Consider the following 23,492-nt stretch of genomic DNA (forward strand, 5'->3'; position numbering starts at 1 on the left):
TTTCCTTTACTGTAAACTGAGAATAACAGTGACTACCTCACAAAGTTGTTAGGAGGCTCAAATCAGATCGTTCTAAAACACTTAGCACAGTGCCTAGTAAATAGTCGGTGCTCTACAAATGCTTATTCCCTTCACCTTCCCTGGCTTATAAATGCTTATCGACTGACTGTTCTAGTTTTTCTCTTTTGGACGCTCTTGAGTTCATTAATGGCCTTCCAAAAATCTGGCGCCTAGAACAACTCTTTTACTTCATGGGTCTCCTGACTAATAAGCTCTATGCATCCTACCATACTAATTCTGCCAACTCTTTGTAGCTCTTCATGGAATTCAGTTTGTCTTTTCAGGAAGCCAAGATGCACATAACTGTTAATTTGGTATTTTCTGAGGTGTACCCTCAATTATCCTTGTGTATATTATTAAATTATTTTTAATATATGCTTTGCACAGAGAGCTCCCTAGACCATTTCTGGGAAACACAACTTAAAAGCTAAAGAGGATGTTTGGGAATCGTAGAAGAAAAGCAAACGCATTTAAAAAGTTGGTAAACAAGACCTCTGAGGAAAGAATCCTCTCAGAGAAAAGAAAAGGCAGCTTAACAGTTTTTAAGATCATAGAGGACCATTACAAAACAGATGTCAATGAATGGTCTACCACTTACCTTGAGACTAGGACACAAATAGGGGATAAAATTACAACAATTTCCTGGTAACAAAGTGGGCACCGGTGGTAAGGGTATTGGATATGAAACCAGAGAATATGGGTTCCAATCCCTGCTCTGCATCTTACTACCCCACAGAAGCCTCAGACAAGTCATTTCTCTTTTCAAGGCTTTAATTTCCTCATCTATAAAATGAAAGGGTTGGTAGGAAAATAATACATATAGCAGCAACAAGGTAAATGGAAAGAACAAAAAGATTTAACTGAATGCTGCATAATTATAATGAACCCATTTATCCCAAATAGATAAAAACAACAACAACAACGTACCTTTCTCCATTCTTTCTGGCAGTGGGAGACTACTGAGTATGGAAAATGCTCATACTGTCACACTTGACTAATGTGTCTGTTGGTTTTGCTAAGCTTTTTTTTTTTTTTGCTTCTCTCTCTCTCTCTTTTTTTGTCATTGTTGTTACAACAGATGGGCCACTGGGTAGGGGAGGGGACAATATATTCAGAAATAAAGAGGATATAAAAACAAAAGTTACAAATAAAAATGTGTGTCTATACCTATATCTAATCTATTTATCTATCTATGAAGGAAGTGGCCTAAATATCCACAAAGGTACCTTTCTAGCTCTAAATTATATAATCATAGTTTGATGAATGACCCTCACTAGAGATCTTTAGGAAAATAAGGGATGAGATATCTTAGTGGCCAATCTGGAGATCTCTATAGAACTAACATAAGTCTGTTTCCAAATGGGAATCTAATAACTCAGGCAGACAGGGAATTGCTAGAGGTTGAGTGGGAGCCAGCCTAGGAAACAAAAAGGATTAAGGACTAAGGATTCCAGCTGTATAAAGGCAATGGGTGATGACCAGCTACTGTAAGTGAGTTAAACAAGCAGACTGGTTTTGACAATAATAACAAAGTCACATTATGAGGCAGTGAATTCCACCTCTTTGCGGCAACAGTTGAGGTAATCCCTGGAGAATGTAGGATGATAAAATGTATTTGAAACAGTTTAACTAAATTATCATTTATTTACTCTTCAGGAGTTTCAGTTGTACAAACAGCATCTTTCACAGTGGACAGTGGGAACATAATAAAGAAACGTGAACAACTCTGGATTAAAACTTGCTGACACAAGTTTGAATCTGGACAACATTGAGGCTCTTTTAAAATGTAATTTCTTTTAAGCATTTTTTAACTTTCATATTAGCCCCAATTCAAAATGTATGTATAACAAAGTGAGTTAAAATATAATATGTTGTTTAAGTAATAATACATACAGGAAAGATCATCACCTTTAGTTCCTTGGAACAGATTTTCTTAAAGTTGTCTTGTTCAATACTTTTTCCATATGGTTATTTTTTTTAAAATGGACATTCTCTATGTAATTCTACAGCCGAGAATAAGAAAGAATCCAGTGTCTGGGCTCTGTGTCTGTCTGATTTCCCTACTTCAGGCTGATTTAAGGTTTTCATGATGGAACCCACATATTTCCATGGGTGTCTGGTGCCTTAATATAAGGGATATTCCAAATCCATGGACGATCTGAAACATAAAGAAGATAAACAAAATTCCATAAAATTCAACAATTCAAGGGAAAGATCACTTCAATGTTACTGTTGTACAAGACATGATAAGCGTTGCCCCAAACAACCCCAAATGTGAACCTGAGGAGAACTGTCATAATCACACACAGAACTTTGGGTGGAGATCTTGAGCAAGATTTGTGGGAGGACATAATCAAAGGACTCACAGGACAGGCATTCAATGATATTATAGATCCATCAAAATAATCACATCCTTTCTCATACAAGACTCCTTTGGAATGTTTGTACTATAATTTAGAACCATCACTGCCTTTTATTCTAGAACATTCTTTATCTAAGCATAAAGTGATTTGGGCCATATGGGAAAAAAAGGACGATACAAAGAATCGATTATGTACAATTCAGTACTAGAGAAGTAGATGGTAAAAATAACGATTGCTCAGATTTCTATAAAACTTTACATTACTTTACTGTATCCTTACAACAATTCTATGAGATAAGGTAGTCCAAGGATCACCTCATTTTACAGCTGAGGAAACAGACTCAGAGGTATGAAATAATTTGCTCAATGTCACAAAGAGAGCAAACAGCAGAGCCAGGACTAGACCTTAGGCCTTCTCTTTCAAGGTCATTTGCTATGATAAAAATCACTAGATTAGAAGCCAAGAGACCTTGGTCTTAGTCTCATATAAACCACTGACCCAAGTGTGGGACCTGAGGCAAGTCAATTCACTTTTCTAGGTCTCAGTTTCTTCTTACATGAAATAAAGGAGTTAAACTAGATGATATCTAATGTTCCTTCCAGGCCAGAATCCTATGATTCCTCTCTTTTTTCAATTCAATTTATTATTATTTTTTTAAACAAGTCTTTTTTTCTTCTCTTCCTTCCATCCTCCCCACATTGCAGGAAAGGGAGGGAAGGACAGGAAGGAGAGGCAGAAAGAAAAAAAGAAAAAGGAAACCTTTGTAACAAATACGTAGTCAAGTGAAACACATTCCCATACCAGCCATGTCAAAAATATATGCCTCTGAATTCTACGATTCTGATCGTCAATGCTGGTTCCTCTGAGTAGAGTCTGCTGTAAGTAAAATCCAGAGGAACAGAGGGAAGAGCCATGAGATGCTAATTTAAATAACTGAGAAGCCTGGGCCTGGACCACGCACCCTTCCACTAGTTAGTACTTTACATATGCATTTTCCATTTCCCACTCTTTCCATTTTATCCTCCCCTCCATTAATACTCTATTATTTCTCCACCACCGTGCATACTCAGATTTGCTTTCCAATAAATAATGGCCTGAAATGATCAAACTCAAAAAATATGTCACTTGACTAATGTTTCCATTAAATATAGCTGGACCAAAATGTGATTTTTTTTTAATGAGGTCAATACAATTTTTCAATCACTGAAAGAATTGTGACATTTAATAGTTTAAAAAGGAGAAAAAAAACCCTAAGCAACTATATCAATCTTTTTTATTAGAAACAGTCTCTGCCATTTCCCCCCCAGTTTTTTTTCAGACTGTCTGTTTTTCGTTATGAATCCTCACAGTGAATATTTAAACACACATACACACATTTATATATTCTGATGGCCTCCCTCTTAAAAAAACAGATGCTGATTTGTTTCTGCCCAGCCAACACTTCTGACTCTGGGTATTACTCTCTGATGTTAAGATCTGCAAGGAATTTTTCTATCCTTATTAACGAGAATCTCTAAAGAAGTCTTGCTCCGATGCCCCAGTGTGACACGAAGGTGACTCTGGGATTCTGAATGCTACGCCAGTGGACCACAAACTCTGGCAGGTTGTGCACTAAGCTGGAAAGGCCTTGAGAATGAGTCTGGCTGAAGAGCGTACAGTATGTCTGGCATCCAGAGACTCGGCTCGCTGAATCTGGAGAGGCTCGTCACCAGTGTGACTGCAGGGCGATGAGATATTTTCCGCCATAGCAACTGATATTGACTGTTTACTAAGACAGAGAGCTGTGACCTGAATCAGGGGAGAGACTATCCACGCCAGCAAAATTATGGAACTTTAAACGTATTGGCGCTGTTGTTTGGTCATTTTCATTTGTGTCCAACTCTTTGTGACCCCATCTGGGGTTTTCCTGGCAGAGATGCTAGAGCATTGCCATTTCCTTCTCCAGCCCATTTGCTAGAGGAGGAAACTGAGGCAAATCGGGTGAAGTGACTTGCCCAAGGTCACACAGCTAGTAAATATCTATGGCCAGATTTGAACTCAGGAAGATGAGTCTTCCTGACTCAAGGCCTGGCATTCTATCCACTGAGTACCAAAATATTAAAGAGAAAAACAATCAAAAAAGCCCAAAGCCTGTCTAAGACCTGAATTGTAAAGCCAAAGCCTGTCTAAGACCTGAATTGTAAATCATCCCCAAGCTACTCATCTGGTCACCTTGAGTTACTTCAGTATAAGATTATAGGCTCCTGAATAGGTCCTTGCCAAGAAAAGCCCAAATGGGGTTACGAAGAGTCAGATATAACTTGAAAAATGACTGAAAAACCGTTAAGCCATCCCATCTTTCCATCCTGAACTTATGTAATTGACTTTTCAATGTAAGTACAGCATTTTATCATTATCTCTGTTAGACTGCACCTTGTTAGTCTGGGTGCATCTTTCAGGCCTTACTTTTAAAATCCTGATTCTTTCATTCAACCAGCTATTCTTCCTAATTGTATCACTCACAAAATCTGATGAGTATTTTCCATGTCTTTAAGTCAGTAATTTAAAAAAAAAACAGTTAAACAGAATAAATCTTGAGATAAAACTCTATGGCATTATCACTAGATTGACCCTGATCTACTATTAATTATCACCTTGCATCTGACTTAGGCATGCAAAAGCCAGATGTCTTAGGCCTGACCTATCAACACTGCCAAGAAGGCAACACTAAAAATTTCTTTGAATACTTTTTGCCATTGTGAGAAGTTGGCTTTTTTACCTGTTTTTTTTTGGGGGGGGTTAGTTGTTGGGCAAGTGGAAAATATACAATTCACAAAGCTTTAAGCTAGAAGCCAATATTACTCTTTCATTACTAGCTAACTCTTTTCTTCCTCTCCAAATGGTGCTTGAATGAACATAATACGCCTTGAGAGGCACTGGAGTATGATGGAAAGGACATTAGACCAGGGCTCAAAAGATCTGTATTCAGATTCCTTCTCAACTATTTATTATTCATGTGACCTTAGGCAAAGCACCTAACCTCTTGAACTTCAGCTACTTCTTACACAAATCTGACCTCATGAGGTTGTCTTGAGGAAAGCACTTGGCAAAGACCAAAAGATACAGCATGATGGCATATTGACAAATAGCATAAAGTAACTATAACATAGAGTCTTTCAACAGATGGATTTTCAGAGACTTTTCAGTGCTAATGCCAACTTAGCATTATTGTTTTCACAGGCTTTCAGACAGGTTATTTCTCATTCTCATGGCTCAGCAAAGCCTTCTTTCTCCACTTTTGGAGAAATGAAAGCATAACCAACATGAGGACTTTGCAAGACTGTGTGACTGATTTGAAAGGTAGGCTGTCAATAGAATCTTGCATCCAGTGATGATGAAGCGTGGATAAGATAGGAACCCATTTTCAATGATACACACGAGCCATTCATCACCTCCAGAAAGGTCATCAATTCTTTTCTGGCACCATATTTCTAGTGATTTTCTAAACTGAACAAATTTAGGACAGCAGCTGGGCATCCCATACGGTCCATTATCTTAGTGTCTTAGGTTTGCCTCTGATGTGTTAAGATGTTCCTGATTCATAGACTATAACTTAATCAGCTATATGAAAGAGACCACAGGGTGCTCAGGGAGTACACAGCAATTTTTCTAACAACATCATTCCTTGGAGAGAAGAACTCCCTATTGATTGAAATACTCAAAGAACTTCATTACAAGGTGGTTTCGCCTTTAAGGCAGCCCTGATTCTCAGATGCTTTCCTCTCCTCCAGTCCCCTGCCTGAACGATGTTATCTGGGACTCCTTCTGACATGTGCCTCAGAGTCCCTGGCTTCCTTCTAGGTTTAGTTCTTAGAAGAAGCCTCTCCTGATCCCCTTTCCCCATCAGGGGATCAAATGAGATAATATTTATAAAGCATGTAGCAGAGCGCCTAGCAAACAGTAGGCGCTTAATAAATGCTTATTCTATTTCATTTCATTGGTAAATGCTCCTTCCTACCTGTAACTATGTGTACTCCCCCATCCTGAAGTAAAAGGTAAGGTCTTTGAGGTGTGGAAATGGTTTTGTTTTTGTCTTTGGTGGAGTGACTTGCACAAAGTAGGAACTTTCAGTGTTTGCTGAATTGAACTGTATCTATTTTTTCTTATTGCAAGAGGTGGGAGTGAAGTGGGATTCAGGAAGCCTGAGTTCTAATTCCAGATCAAACACTACTGACCATATAACCATGGGCAAGTAATTTTCCCTCCATGCCTCAGTTTGTTCAACTATAACATAGCTAATATTGAATAATATTTATGTAGTGCCTTAAAGTTTGAAATGTGCCTTGAATGCATACTATCATATTATTCCTCACAACAACCCTTTTCTTTTTTGAAGATAGAAAGCAACTGAGGCCAAGAGAAAGGGAAATGATTTGCCCAGGGTCACAGATCCAGAAAGTGTCTGAGATAAGATTTGAGCTTAGGTCTTTCTGAATCCAAGTTTAGTGCTTCAGCCAATATACCACTTGGCCCCGTTTGACAGTACTAGATCAAGGGTTCTTAACTTGAGGTCTTTAAAAAAAATTTAGTAACTATATTTCAATATAATTATCTTTGTAACACTATGTGTTTGATTTTATGCATTGAAAAATATTTTTCATATATGCTTTACCAGACTCCCAAAGGGAGAGACAAAAAAATTTAAGACCCCCTGGGCTACATGTTCTCTGAAGGTCTTTCCAGAACTACAACTATATGATTCACATTCAACTAAGGCTTTTACCAAGTCTTCAGAAAATGATAGAGAAAGTCCTGTGTTTCCTTTTCAGGGCAGAATCTGTCACTATTAAATTTGAAATTTCCAGGATAAAAAAAAGTCCTTATATGTAAGGTAACAAAAACAGATCACAACCCAGCTAATGACTTGCCAGGAAGTCTTCAAAGAGTTATTGCCACAGGAAATTTTATTATGAGGCCAAGCCAGTAATTGGCCTTGCTGAAAATACATAGACTGGTCATCAGACCAGCACCCAATCAGTGGGTCTGAAGCCCTTTTAGCTTGACAGGACCCCAGATCTTGTGCTCCGTTGACACAGCTCTCGAGAACCCATGTTTACTTCTACATCAGGAGAAGACATCTGAGCAAGCAATTAGTGAAGACAGAACTCATGTTCTTATAACGCTTTGAAAGTTCCAAGATGCCCTCTGCTCATGGCAACCATATGACGTAAAAATGCTAGTATCATTATTCCCATTTCACAGATGAAATGCTCTCTTTGCATTACAATACACTGTGGGAGAACAGCAGGAAGAGGCCAGCAAATATATCTCCCACTATATTTCTCATTGCTAGAAATAAGGCATAGAATTCATCTGAATGAAGGGTTAGTCTGTTCTTTGTTTTAAAAACTCATTAATGGGGAGAAATTGCAGCCTCTAAGTAAATGATTAAATATCATGCAAAGAAGAAAAGAATGAGAATCCTGGTGACTTGCCCCCTCTCACTACCTTGTATTTAATTTCAGCTGTGGTTTCCATTTATTTTTTATTTATTCTGTGTATACTAACATGTTATCTCCCTCCCTAATAAAAACTTTTTTAAAAAATTAGGTTTTTTTTACAATATTGTCTTATTCAAAATATAATTTTTGTCTTTGTATCCCTAATGTCTAGAACATCCTGGGCTCTCAGTAAATACTTGGTGATTGATATCATTTAGGTCAGCCAGAGGATCTCAGCATCTCATTTATCTTTGGTTATGACAACACTACCCTTATAATAGTCTCTGGTTATTTGTACTAGCTTTCATCGTCTTTACTCCTGAATATTCAAATGGATATGTGAACTTACTGATTTAAAAGTTCCATCAATGATACGGGTCACGACTCATCCGCAGCGCCACTCTTGTCCACGCCCTTTCGTAAGAATGCCACAGGAGGTCCACCCACATGCTGGAAGTCTTTGTTTCTTTCTCCAGACATGTGAGGGCACTAGGGAGGGCATACCCTGGCTGTCTGTCATCCCTCATACTTGCAATGTGGTCAGCCCATTTTCGCTTCCTATCATAATTTCCTTGATGATTATCTTTTATTCCTCCTCTTCTTTGTTTTTTTGTTTTGCCTAGGCAATGGGGTTAAGTGAGTTGCCCAGGGTCACATATCTAGTAAGTGCTATGTGTCTGAGGCCAGATTTGAACTCAGGTCCTCCTGAATCCAGGGTGCTCTATCCACTGTGCCACCTAGCTGCCCCCACCCTGCTCTTCTTTGAAGGTCTATATTGGCATTGTTTCAGGAGCTTACAACCACCATGCACCTGTCTAGTGATATTAATTTTTAATTCTTAGAAGACTGTTGTATTCTATATCACACTGCCTTGGTAGATAGATTATTGGTATTACAAAGATGTGCCTTTGTTTCCATTTTAAGCTGTAGTCAAAAGAACTTTATAATTTCCTGAATCCAGACAGCTCTCCTTTTCGACTCCTGTGCTCAAAGCATCCACCTATATTCTCTGTCCTAGGTATATACACTGATGGGTAATCTCTGGAGGTTGTCCATCCAAATGCACGTTGTAATCTAGGCAAAATACATTATTTATCCACTTTTTCCACTTTCCCATGTGGATGTTCAGGCAAATCTCTTTTGACTAGTTATCCATCATTTTTTTTTTGAAGCAGTTTCTCTCTGTAATGTTCCAGGGCTTGATATACAATGTCACCCACAACCAGAGCACTTGGAGGATGTCACAATCAACAGAGAATTTCTCTTCAATTATATTCTGTGTTGGATTTCCCTCCCCCAACACATTTTTGTTCAATACATATCCCCCTGTTTTAAACTTTGCCCGTTATCTATGGTCAGAGAATCCTCAAACTGGATTCTTTTTTTTTTTATTAATTTATTTTGGTTTATCAAGAATCACTTCCATATGCTTTTGAGTTGAAAATTTTTCTCCCCCTTCCTCCCCCCACCCTCCCCAAGACGGTGCACAATCTGATACAGGCTTTACATTTACATACCCATTAAACATATTTTCACATTAGTGAAGTTGTAAGTAAAAATTAAAACCAACAGGAGGAGCCATCAGAATTTTTTTTAAAGTGTGAACTTGAACACACTTATATATATTCTTATCATTTATTTATTTATTTATTTAGGCAATTGGGGTTAAGTGAGTTGCCCAGGGTCACACAGCTAGTAAGTGTCAAATGTTTAGTCTGAGGGAGGATTTGAACTCAGGTCCTCCTGACTTCAGTGTCAGTGCTCTATCCGCTACGCCACCTAGCTGCCCCTTTTCATTTTCTTTTTTTTTGTTTTGGTTAGGCAATGGGGTTAAGTGACTTGCCCAGGGTCACACAGCTAGTAAGTGTTATGTGTCTGAGGACGGATTTGAACTCAGGTCCTCCTGACTCCAAGGCCGGTGCTCTATCCACTGCTCCACCTAGCTGCCCCCTTGTATTCTTTCTGTTGTTGTGTCTTTCAAGGTCTTCTGAATGATTTTTGATGCTTACATCCCAAAACAGGAGTCCTTTTGGATAAGAGTATTTAAGGTACTATAATGGTACTCTAATGAAAGAAATACTAAAAGAAAATAATAAACAAATAGCAATTATAGTGGAATCTTATATTCTCTCCAACTTTCAGTCAAATGGTAAATGGTACAGATGTGATCCATTGCTGAATGTAGCTTTGGAAAATCCGTTTGTTCCTTACTAATACTCTCATTGAGGATGCCCTCAATTCATGTATTGAGTACTTTCATAAAGATTCTGTACAAATGAAAGACTAGGCATTAAGGTGGCAATTGTTAATGATTTCTCAGTTGCCTTTTTGAAGTAGTAATGAGGTCCAAGATCCCCATTCTCTGCCCCTCCCCCACTTTACTAACTTCCATCCATTCAAATACTTTGCATATTGATGCCTCAATGCCTTCACAATTGTGTCACCTGCCACAGAGATTTTCCCTACACACACACACACACACACACACACACACACACACACACACACACACACACACACACATATTTGGCCCAATTTGGCTGCTTCTCCCATTTTTATTCCTTTTAGTGCCAATTCTATCTCCCCTATAAGCATATCTGAGACTGTGATAGTAAGAGTACAAGTGTGGTAGTTGCACTGTCCTTAATAGTGAAAACATTTGTTAAAGTAATCTTCGCAGATGTTTTCTCATTTTTTTCCCCCTTCCTATTTCTTGTCCTTAAATGTCTTTGGGACGACGTCACCTAACTGAAACTCTTGCTAAGCTTTCTCTAAACTGGCTTTACTCTCTGCTGCTTCTTTCTACTTGATGAACTGATACTGTTAATCATATATCACCCTTTTTCAGAAGATTTTACAAATGAATTTATATTCTAAATGAGTGTTACCTTTGGCCACAATCTCCTTCTGCTTGGCCAGTAAATGTTTGCTAAGGTGATTTCATGGCTTTTTTGGTCTTTTTATAGCAGCAACACATTTATATCAGGTACACTTCTGTGTGAATTACAAACAGTGCTGGTACCATTTTGTTGTCCATTTCCCATTTTTCACTGTCAAATACGTAACATTTTTTTCTACTGAAATTAACAGATCTCAAATAAAATAAGCACTTCCATATATAAGGTGGCACAGAACTTATACAGTTTGGTCTTTTTGGGTATATGATCAATTCAGTGCATAACTTTCAAAGCTGTTCATGTTGTCTTTGTTCCTTCTGGCTTTCCTTCTGTTCTCTTCGGTGCATTTAAAAAAAATGCTTCAAATGTGGCTCCCTTTTCTTGCCTACCCTTCCTATTATCTCCAAATTAAAAGAAAAGCAAAATTCTTCTTTAAACAACTATACACAGTAAAACAGAGCAAATCCCCAAGTCTAGAAAATTATTCTCATCCTGCATTTTGAGTCCATCACCCTTCTGTCAGGATTAGTATATTCCTACATCAATCTTCTGTAATCTGGTTTGGTAACTGTGTTGAATACAATTTTTAAGTGTTTCAAAGTTATTTTTACTTACAATGTGGTTATTATTGTATAAATTGGTCTCTGTGTTTTACTCAGGTAACTCAATTCGTTTATCCAACTGCCCAGTTTTCTCTGAAACCATCCCTTTAGTCTCTGCTAACAGAGAAAATATATTCCAATATATTCATATACAACCTGTAAAGGCATTCCCCAACAGATGTGACACTTTTGTACTTTCCAGTTCTTTGCTATAACAAAGAGCTACTATAATAAACATTTTTGTATACCTGAGTTCATTTCCCTTCTCTTAGATCTCCTTGGGGTAATGAGTAAGCACATTTCATCAACATTTTTGGTACAGTTACAAATTGTCTTCCAGACAATTAGACCAATTTACCGCTCTACGAACCAGCATTAGAAGGATTGTTTTTCCCAGTTCCTCCAACCACTGCAAATTTACGGGTGTGCAGTAGAACCTCAGAGTTGTTTTAGTTTCCATTTCTCTAGTTACCAGTGATTTAGACAATTAATTTTATATAACTGATGAAAGTTTGCCTTTCTTCCTTTAAAAACTTCTAGTTCATAACCTTTTACAATTTATCTATTAGGAAATGGCTCATTCTTATTGATTTTAATCATTTCCATAGAGATCTCTGATGTCAAACCACTATCAGATACATCTACTGCAATGACTTTTTCTGACAACTGTCTCCCTTCTCATTTCAGCTGTTGCAAAAACTTGTAAATTTTCATCAAAATTGTCCATTTTATCTTCTGTGATCTTCTATGACTTATTTGGACATTAATTCTTTCACCATTTATAGTTGTGAAAGTTACTTCCAACCTTGAGATGTGATATGTTAAGACCTCTTCATTCCCCAGAATTTTTTTTTCATTATTCCCCTTGAGATTCTTGATCTTTTGTTCCTCCAGATAAACTTTTTTTTCTAGCTCTAAAAAATAATCTTTTCATAGTTTTTTTAGTATGGCATCAAATGTAAAATTGACTTAGGTAGTTTTGTTATTTTTATCATATTGGTATAGCCCAAACATAAGCAATTAATATTTCTCCAACTATTTGTTACTTATGTGAAATGTTTTGTAGTTGTATTCATTTAATTCCTGTGTGTGCCTTAGTTGTTGGACTACTAAATATTTTGTAGATTCTATAATTATTTTGAATGGCTTTTTCTATCTCCTTTTACTGGGTTTTGTTAATAATTTAGATGTCTGTGTGGGTTCATTATATATCCTGTTACTTTGCTGGTTTGTTTCATTTTTTTTAGCTGAATTTTTTAGGTTTTCTAACCACCATATCAATGCAAAAAAGTGATTTTATTTCCTATTTGCCTACGCTTATTCCTTTCATAGACACCCTTGCTTTACCCCTGATCTTGCTGGAAATTCCTCTGATTTATCTTCATTACATATCTGGGTCATGGTTTTAGAACATATTAAGAGAAGGCCTGTTTGTTTCAATGCTTTTTAGCGATTTTAACAGGAATTGGTGCGGTGCTTTGTCAAAAGCCTTCTCTGCATCTACATAATGGTAATTTTTACTTTTTGTTATTAATATGGTCTAATTTGTTCATATTTTCCCTAATACTGAATGCACCTTGCATTCTTGGTATAACAGAAACTCAGTGATACTATATAATTTCTTGGCATGTTGCTGTGACCTCTTCGATAATTTTATTTTAAAATTTATGTTAATATTAATTAGAGATATTAGCTTATATATCCTTTCTCCCTGTTTTTAATCATAAAATATATTTGGTAGCATCCCTTCCTTTTTTATTTTTGTAGTTCAAGTATGACTGACATAATCTATTTCCTCAATTCTTACTGCACAACAGAATTCCATCACATACATAGATCATAATTTGTTAAGCAATTTCTCAATTGATGGGTATTCTCCTTAGTTCCCAGATTTTTGCCAGCACGAAATATTTTTGTACGTAGAGGATCTTTTCTTCTTTACTTGATCTCTTCTGGGCACATATCTGGCTTGTAGAGATAGTCAAAGGGCACACACACTATTTAGCAGCTTTTAATGTATGACTCCAAATTGGTTCTGAGAATGGTTGTACTCATTCACAGGTCCACCAACAGTACATCAATTTACTTGTTCTCCTACAGCCCTTCCAATATTTTCCTTTTTCCCCCCTTTGCCAATCAAATAGGCATACAGTAAAACCTCAGAATGGCTTCAATTTGGATTTCTCTCGTCATTGGTGATTCGGGGCATTTTTAAAATATTACCATAAATGACCTAGGTTTCTTCCTGGCTTTGATGAGTACCTGAGCCACAAAAGAATCTGCTCCAGCCCCTTGCTTTAACTATACATGAATATTCCTCTTTCAAATGAGTTTCTTGTAAATAACAAAGTTGGCTTTGGCTTTTTAGCCTATTTCCCTATTCTCTTCTCTTTTATTGTTGAGCTTATCCCATTTATGTTCATGGTTCTGACTGTTAATTGTCTACTCTCCTCCACATTACTCCTCATTTTTATCCTTCCCGCACAGGTATCTCCTCCTTTACAAAGAAGTGGATAATGAAAGCTAAGGAATGTATTCAATTCCAGTAGTGCCTATTTAACATAATCTGCTTCTGTTCAACTGCTTTTCTTTTCCCTTCCTTACTCAGCCCCTAGGCCTCCCTGACTCCCCTCCCCACACACACTAGGAATTATCTATTCTGAAGCCTTGCTGACTTTCTGTGATGCAATTTCTTTTGTAGCTGTTCACAAATGACTGCTCTGATAATACTTTTTTAGACTTTTGCCAGAAAAGTCAAGTTCAATGGATTTTAGTTTATAGACTCTTGAAAATTGGGATATTTCAATTCTTTAGCCTTGGAGGAACCATTTCTGCTTTACACATTCTTTCAAAGATCACTGACACTAACTAAGCAATTACATCCACCAATGCCTTCAGTACCCTGGAATATACTTGGTAAAGGCCTGATGACCTGAACTCATCAAAAACAACTGGGTACTTTTATTATTTCCTTCCTCATCTTGTGTATTAACTCCTCATTATCTATTTTTGTTCTCTAAAGATCAAGTACTTACAGTGGGAAAGGGGAGCAATTTAACTCTGAGCCTCAATTTCTTTATTGGTAAAACGAGGGAGCTGAACTGGACTGGCCTCTAAGGTCACCTCCAATTCTAAATTTATGATCCCATGAGCCACTTCCTCCATTTGGATGATAATCAGGTCCAGAATAGGAGTTCCTGTGGTTACTCTCTCCATTTTTTTAACTGTAGATCCTTTGCCTCCCCAAATACATTCCGTGCCTTAAATGTTGTGTCAGCCAAATCTTGTGTGATCCTGACTGTGGCCTCCATGGTTTTTAAAATTCTTTCTGACTATCTGCAGCATTTTCTCCTTGACTTGGGAGTTCTGGAATTTGGTTACAAAATTCCTGGCAGTGTTCATTTTGGGGTTTCTTTCAGGAGGTGACTAGTGGATTCTTTCCACTTCTACTTTGCCCTCTAATTCAAAGATATCTGGGTAGTTTTCCTTTCTACTTAGCTAATTCTAATTTTTGTGGAATTATTTTCTTCAGTAAGATATTATGCCTTTTTTTAAAAACCAAATTGTTAATTCTCTTTTTATAACTTTTTTGGTTAGATCTCATTTTTCTTCCCATTTTTTCTTCCAATGCTCTCATTTGGTTTGTAAAATCATATTTTTGCTCTTGTTGCTTCTGCTGCTTTCATAGTTCAGTTGGGGGGCCTGTAAGTTTTCAGTGCTTCCAAAGTGGTATGATCTGGGAAGAAATCTATTTACAGCCCTCCTAGTCTAAACTCTCTAAATTCCTGATTCAGGTTTGGGTCTGTCGGCTTGTATATAGTTGAACTTCCATAGATGGCTGTTGGACTGAGTCACTGCTAGCCTCCTGGGAGGTTCTGCAGGTTCAGATAACTTGGACTGCTGGCTCCCCTTCAGTCTTGGTCTTCTGCCCTTGTTTTTTCACTATAGGTTTCTGTGCTGGGATAAAGGTCAGAAGAGAGTCACCTGTTCTGCTCCTGTCCTCAGAACCACAAAGCTAAATTTCTGGAACTTGCATTGTGCTTCATACTCAGCTAAAGCCCATTCCTACTGTCAATGTTAAACATTCAAGGGTCCTCTGGGATCTTTCTGTCCTAGTGCTTCCTTCTGCCCCTGTGCTCTCTTGGTTCCCTTTCCAACTCTGGGCACTGGAATGTTCTAGGTCCCACCACTGCTATTGCTACCACTTCACTGTACTCCTGACCAGTCCTCACTCCAGTGACCACAGACCTCTTTGTCTCTCTTCCTAAGCTTCCTTGAGGTGGAAAAATGACTCATTGTGAATTTTTTTGTTTGTTTTCCTGATGAGAATTTGGTCTGGCAAATTTGCTACATCGTTATAGAGGATATGTATCAGGAGAGTTAGGCAAAAAAAGCTTCCTCTCACTCTGCCATCTTGACTACACCTTTTGAAGGATGAAATTTTCATTGTGGGTGCTTATTGATTGACTGATTTACTCATTAAGGCAAGATTAGAAATAATTAGCTATTCTGCTTTTAGCAGAACTTCAGCAGATATCCAGATAACTGAATTGCCCTATCACTACTGTCACACGCTTCTACTTTGTACACAGGCGGCTTGTGATCTATGTTCCAAACTCAACTGTAACCTCCTCCAGTCTAGGTGGTTTTAGTGTACTTTGATAACATAACTTCCTTTTTTTATGGGTGAGGTGAGTGGGGTTAAGTGACTTACCCAGAGTCATACAGCTAGTGAGTGTTAAATATCTGAGACTGCATTTGAACTCAGGTCCTCCTGACTCCAAGGCCATTGCTCTACCCACTGCACCCCCTAGCTTAGCTGCCACCTTTAACTTCTTTTTGACCCTCTGTTAATCTTCACCCAAACCCTCTCCACTTTGCTTCCCCCTTTCTGGTCCCTATAGTTCCTCACGTGAGCATATCTTCTGAAGATACAATGTTATTGCCCTTGACTCTTTACCCATCATGTTCCATTAGGATAATATATAGTCTTTCAAACCTACATTCCTGTCATTAAGTTTCCTATCACCAAACCTCAGTGATACGTATGAAGTCAAAATTGCTTCTTTGCACAAAATCTCTCTTCACTCTTTCTGTTATCCACATTTTGGGCATCTGGTTTTATTGCTTGCTTCTTCCACAGTTTTATTTCCTGTTTATTTCTGAACATCTCTACTAATCTTCTTCCTACATTGTAACTACTCTATATAATACCCAGACTATTAAGATATATGTAGGCACTTTTCTCCATTCTCTTTTCCTTTGAGCTTAAAGATATTTTGATCAGAGTTGCAAGACTTCCCAGCCCATAAGAATGTACCAAAATCCAGAAATTATTAAACTATAATCCAGGAATTTGGATTCTATTTGCAAGAAATGTCTTCTTAAACAGCTATTCACTCTCCAAGAGTGTCTTTCCTTTCTCAAATCCTTGTTTTTGAACAGCAGGAGCAATGTTCTTAGAAGCACTACCTGTGTAGGGTTGATGACTTTCTTTTCCAAGGTTTCATATAAATATACACAAGAATACAAGACAAAATCCAAAAATCTAATCAAGTGGCCAACACAGAATTAAAATTCAGGTCTTCTGATTCACCATACAATTAAGAATACAGGCTGGTTCCCCTTCCTAGGCTGATCTTGACAAATGACAAATATTTTATACACTGAAGACTCCTAACAACATCATGCCTTAAAAGCTGTCTGTTCCTTTGCATTCTAGAGCTGAAGTTCAGTGGTAACACTGGAAATCAAGAACAAGAGATATTTCAGCCCTCATTTGTTATCACTCTAAGATTTCTGCTGTTACTTATACAGTTTTATGAACACTTGCCAGTTAAAAAACCTACAGTATCACTTTGAGGAGCTGAGATTTCATCAAATGAGGTACTTTCCCCCCCCTGTTGACACAGACTAAAACCCTTACCTTTATGAGTTTCTGGGTCAATAAATAAAAACAAAAAATTCTTCCCTGGAGCTAATTTTCTGACAATGAGCCTTTTTCCAAACTTAGCTGGAATAGTCTTTAAAACAATCAGTGGCTTGTAACTTTTTCTATTGCTTTGGTGGGACCTTCTAGAGCTTGAGGTCATTTGGTATAATGCCTTCAAGCACATGGGATCATGTCTTGCCCCAAAAAGGTACTGGAGGAAGAATTTAGTAAGGCGAGTTAAATACCACATGGGAATTTATTTAAAATCTTCCTAAATAGTCAAAGGAAATTATTAGCTGATATTTTCCTGACCCCTGCATGAGCATTATCATCCTGTCTTCTCAATTAGAAGCTTCTTGGGGGAAGAGATTATTTTTAATCTCTTTAAAGTCTCTGTATCTACCATAGGCACTCAAAATGTTCTTATTGCTGATAAAGATGATTTTTACTTGAATCACAGAGACAGAAGCAACCTGAAGAGAAATGACCAAAATGCAAACTTCACACAGAGCAGGAATTTCTTCTGACTTATGTTCTACAACATAGTGGAATACATAATGTTTTCAGTGTTCCTAGACTGCTTTGCCAGTTATCAGGGTTTCACTGCTTAATAAGAAACAAGTAACACAGAGGCACAGAATTTTATTTCACTTTTTTAGTTTACAGGATTATACACAAAGCTGGAAAGAACCTCTCAAGCCAATCAGTCCAACTCCTTCATTTTACAAAAGAAACTGAGGCCAAGTAACTTGCCCAGGGACACACAGACAGTAAGGGGAGCTGGGATCTGAACCCAATTCTGACTCAGGGGCGGCTAGGTGGTGCAATGGATAGAGTGCCAGGTCTAGAGTCAGGAAGACTCATCTTCCTGAGTACAAACTGGCCTCAGACACTTCCTAACCGTGTGACCCTTGGCAAGTCACTTAACCCTGTTTGCCTCCGTGTCTTCATCTGTAAAATGAGCTGGAGAAGGAAATGGCAAACCAATTCAGTATCTTTGTTAAGAAAACCCCAAATGGGGGTCAGCTAGGTGGAGCAGTGGATAGAGCTCTGGCCTTGGAGTCAGGAGGACCTGAGTTCAAATACAGCCTTAGACACTTGACACCTACTAGCTGTGTGACCCTGGGCAAGTCACTTAACCCCAATTGCCTCAGCAAAAACAAAACAAATAAACAACAAAGAAAACCCCACATGGGGTCCTGGAGAATCAGACTTCACTGAAACACTGAACAACAACAATAACAATTCTGGCTCTAGATCAACTGAACAATAAACACTTATTAAGTGCCTACTCTGCACCACGCACTGCGTTAGGCACTAAGGACACATAAATTCATTGCTCTTCCTCCCGTACAATTTCTCAAATCTCATTCCTCTCCTCTCTGGTGCTAGTCTAAAGGGCTTATGACATCCTCCCTTTCCTTACTGGGTCCTACTGGGAGGGGATACTCTTCTCAGGCATTTATTTACCCTTTTATCATTAAATCCTAACTTGTTCCTACAAATCTAATCCAGGGTGGTTTTATTTCCCAGGAGCGGCCTCCAAATGCTGGTAAACCAATTAGCACATTTCATTTCCTTGTACTTTGCCCTGCTCTCAATTTGAGAACTACATAAGAGGTAAGTGCTAGAAATACTGTAAAAGTAGGAAAAGCTGAAGAAAGGGGCACAGAGAACCCAAGATTTTATAAGGGATCGTAAGCCTTGAAATAATGCAATCTTTTGTAATCGCCATATCAACAGCAACTGAAACATGAGAGTACATGCTTCTTGGTCCACATCTATCACATATTAATTTGTGATTATGCAACTCAGAATGGGATGAAACGTCATGGTCAGAGAAGCAACCATGTAGCCTGCTACAAACCAGATGCTTGCTGGGTTCGAAGGAAGCCGATACAGCATTCGGATTGGAAGTCCATGGCACATTTGCATGTCACCTCTTCCATAAGACTCAAGCTCCTTGAGGTTCTTTATATCTCTAGCATATACCATAGTTATTGTTTGTCCTTCATTCTCAAAGAGGACCATGCCATCAGAGAGGTGATGCTATGCCTTGCAAGTGAATTGGATTTAAGTGAGGGAGGGCTATGCAAGCTCGCCAGGTCACTCTCTCCTCTGGAGCCATCTGGGTCCAGTTGCCAGGTGTTCATCAGGATGACTGAAGATGGTCCAGGATGCAATGGAAGACCTTGGCCTTTTTAAGCTAAGGTCTTTTCCAGGTCTCAGTTTGACTGAAGCAACTTGCCCATTTACTGATTAAGGCTAGGTAAGAAATGAGGCAAAGAATGGCCTTTCTTAGCTAGTTTGAAAAAGAGACCAATCTGGGGGGGGAAGACCTTCAGGGCTTCTGGCCAAAACAGAAACAAGTGCTATTTACATCCACTCTGAGACATCAGGTCCCAAACGATGACCAAGTAAATTGAGGTGAGGGGAAAGATCAGGGAATGGCTCAATCAGGTAATGGCACTTGAGCTGAGATCTGAGATAGTCTGTGCAAAGGAACAACAATGGTAGATATAATCATGTTATGTGTGAGAAGCAGCATATAGGCCAGATGAGATAGACAGCACAGTTCATTAAAAATGAGTAAGTGCAAAGGTCATCTGAAGGCAGACAGTTAAAGAGCTTTAAATATCAAACAGTCCTTTAGTAATATTACTTTGGCAGCCCTGTGTAAAATCATAACTAAAAGGGAATACCTGGATAACTGGGCAGTTAAGTGGTGTAGCACTGGCTCTGGAGTCAGGAGGACTCACCTTCCTGAGTTCAAATGTGGCCTCAGACAGATACCAGCTGTGTGACCCTGGGCAAGTCACCGTACCCTGTTTACTTGTTTCTCCACCTGTAAAATCAGCTGGAGAAGGGAATGGCAAACCATATCTTTGTCAAGAAAACCCCAAATGGGGTCAGAGAGTCAGACATGACTGAAATGACTCAACAACACCTGAGTAATTACATATAAAATACATGATGAACACACAGATATTTAATATGCTAAAAAAAATTATTTTTAGCCAAATGACTTCATTTCATTAAATTTTCATGAAATATTAAAAAGAATTTCATTGAAATTTCATGAAATATTATGAAATATTAAAAGAATCAGAAGCCCCTCAATTCAGCCCCTCACCCAAGGAGAGATTTATGGAGAGGCATGGGAAAGAATCATATAGGATGAGATGTCATGTTGGAGTGGACCAGGTAAAACCAACTCGGGCCAGTCTGGTGGCTCAGGGGTTGAGACCGGAATAAAATGAAACACTTGCAGACCAAACGGTTAACAAAGAAAGGTTTTAGTTGGCAATAGCATGGAAAAGATATTCCATGAGAATAGAGTACTGATTCCACAGGAGGTAATTTCTGGGCCTCTGGGCTCTCCATGCTGGTCTTCTGGTCAGAAGCCTGAGGGAGAAGCAGGTTAATTGCTCATGTCCAGTCTTTTTTGTAGGTAGGCCACCAGGAAACTACATCAACAGCCCAGGCCTTAGTCCTTTGAACCAATTAAGCCTCAAAGATAGTTGCAATACCTTTCACCCTTCCTGGGGGAAGGCCTTAGGCTACAGCTCCTACCACAGCAAGGACTGGCTGTAATCCTCACAGGTGGAAGGAGAACCCACCACAGATCCATCTAAGTATCAAGTCATTTACAAACTCCCCGATTCTAAAGAATCTTGGGGGAGAGGGGGAATACAATTCTTACCCAGAATGTGTAACCCTAGTACAGTGAGTACTCTGCACAGAGCGAGCATTTCACTGTTCTTGGTTGAATTGCTGAATGGAAGCAGCTAGAAGGGACCTTGAAATCTCTCCTCATTTTACATTATAAATCATAACCCATATAATGAGATGAAAGACACTTGGGCCCAGAGAGAAGGGACCTCTTCCAAGTCATGCAGCTACTTAAAGGCAAGGCTGAGAAGTGAACCTAAGGTTCCTGAGGGTCATTCCATGACTTTTTTTTTACTGTACAGTGCTCACTCCCCAGTGAAATTGTGTTTTGTATTTTACAGAGGCAGTGTGGCAGGGAAGAGTGAGATGGCACTGGAGGTAGGAAGATTTGGGTTCAAAACCACCTCTGACACATGTTAGATGTATAAACTCTGACTGCTTTTCTTTTGAAGATGCTAAATGGCTGTGATTTGTGGGATACCAAAATCTTTAAGGAGTCAAAATTATAGGTCACTTGCAGCAGGAAAGGCTCACAAAACTATAGGCCACTCAAAGGAAAAGATGTGCTCTGGCTGTAAGTGAGCTGAAGCCTATTACCAATAAGGAACTGCATACAAGGGGCAGACTGCATCAGAGATACATAACCAGAAAAGGATGTGGGCCAGACACATTGCAAAGAACAGGAGAGATAGATATGCTGATTTTGTACCCTCACAATGTTGAGACTTAGGGGATGGCCTTAAGCACACTGTGGGGTTCTTCCTGCAGTGGATTTATGGTAAGAGATGGGCAAGAATCATATAGGTTGATGGGTCATAATTTGTACTATCAGAAGGAGGTATCCAGATTGATGAGATCACAGATAGTTCTCCTCCTTATCTTCCTGACCATTTCTTCTTAGTCTCCTGCTGATTCATCATCCATGTCCCGCCCACTAACTGTGAGTACATCGAGTATATTCCAGTGCTATGTCCTGGTTTCTCTCTATATTTTCTCATGGCAACCTTGTCAGCTGCCCTAATGTATTAGAAATACAACTTAATTTACATGCAACACAGTTATCCTAAATTTTAAGTAATCCCAGTTAATACAAAATTGGTTTGTTTTTTTTTAACGTTCCCAGTTCCATTTGTATCTTTTACCATACCTTACATATCTTTAATCTCTTTTCATAGTGACCTACGTTCTCCAATTCTATTCCCACCTAATCACAAGTGAAGATGCGGTCTCAAATCAAAGATGAGTAAAGCCTCATCACAGACCCACCCTACAGGCAGCCCCCATCTCGATGGTCATGTGTATATCTAAATCTGTCTCCACAAAAACAAAGAAAGGATCTTGCCTATGTCTGAAGTCTAGCCACATTTTGCTTTTTTTTTTAAACCATCATCCTTTGATGTGAAAATAACAGAAATATTTTTATAGATATGGGAACAGATTACAAACCACTGTGAAAAATGAAAAATGCTTTTGAAATGTTATTAGATACTCACTTTCCCAAAGCATAGTAAAAAAATGCCTTTCCTCATGGTCCAAATGCCCATCTACAGCATTAGCGACATGAAATTATATCTCAGTTACTACCATTTTCAGCATGTTATTGGGTATGAACAGTACATAAAATGCTGCATATTTGAGGAAGATGCTTTGCTCTCTGCAGGAAGACCTTTAAAGCATTTTTCAAGGGGAAATGATGTCATCCTTAACAAATAAAACAAGGGTCCTTTCAATAGTACAAAACACACTACATGAAACAAGAGAAAAGCATAATGAAGCATGCCACCTACTACTGGACAGAGAGGTGATGAATTCAGGGTGTAGAATGAGACATCTGTTTTTTGGATATGGCCAATTTAGAGAATTTATTTTGCCTGACTATGCATACTAGTTACAAGGAGGTTTTTGGTTTTGTGTTTTTTTCTTCCCAGTGAAAGGAAGATGTTAGATTGAAGGGAGAAAAAATAAATTTCAGTTAACTGGGAAAAAAATTAGTTAAAAAAAATCTGAATGGCTCACCATTTGGGACACCTATCTTCCATTACTGCTTTCCTGGCTTTTTTCTATGACTGGTATTAGATGATAAGGTCCACAAGAAGGTGATCAGGATGCTCTCTGAGAGTGAAATGCGCAAAACCAGGAGAAGATTGTACAAAGTAACAGTCATCCTGTGCAATGACTGACAGCAATGCAAGAATCTAAGACAATTCCAAAAGACTCATGTTGGAAATTGCTGTCCACATCCAGAGAAAGAACTGTGGAGTCTGAATGCAGGTCAAAACATACTATTTTCTCTCCTTTTCCTTTATTGTTTTATTTTATTGCATCATTCTCATGGTTCCTCCCATTAGTTCTGATTGTTCTTTACATCATGACTAATGGGAAAATATACTCAATATGAATGTACAAGTAGAGCCTATATCAGATTGCATGCCACCATCTAGGGGAGGAGAAGGAGATGGAAGGGAAGAAAATTTAAAACTCAAAAT

At 38.4% G+C, this 23,492-nt stretch overlaps 1 protein-coding gene across 9 annotated transcripts in view; it reads right to left on the reverse strand.

Annotated features, from left to right (window-relative positions):
• Window positions 1–1,684: 1,684 nt before the first annotated feature.
• The window catches only part of TDP1 (tyrosyl-DNA phosphodiesterase 1), a 166,252-nt gene continuing 144,444 nt past the window's right edge, over window positions 1,685–23,492 (reverse strand). For all 9 annotated transcript variants that reach the window (XM_021000225.2, XM_021000222.2, XM_021000224.2 and 6 more), the window contains one exon: window positions 1,685–2,218. In XM_021000225.2, coding sequence (XP_020855884.1) covers window positions 2,145–2,218 — 74 coding nt within the window. In that variant the 3' untranslated portion in view covers window positions 1,685–2,144. The remainder of the gene's footprint in view (window positions 2,219–23,492) is intronic.

This window comes from Phascolarctos cinereus, unplaced genomic scaffold, assembly GCF_003287225.1.
Source record: "Phascolarctos cinereus isolate Bilbo 61053 unplaced genomic scaffold, phaCin_HiC Scaffold_3;HRSCAF=262, whole genome shotgun sequence".
Classification (NCBI taxonomy): domain Eukaryota; kingdom Metazoa; phylum Chordata; class Mammalia; order Diprotodontia; family Phascolarctidae; genus Phascolarctos; species Phascolarctos cinereus.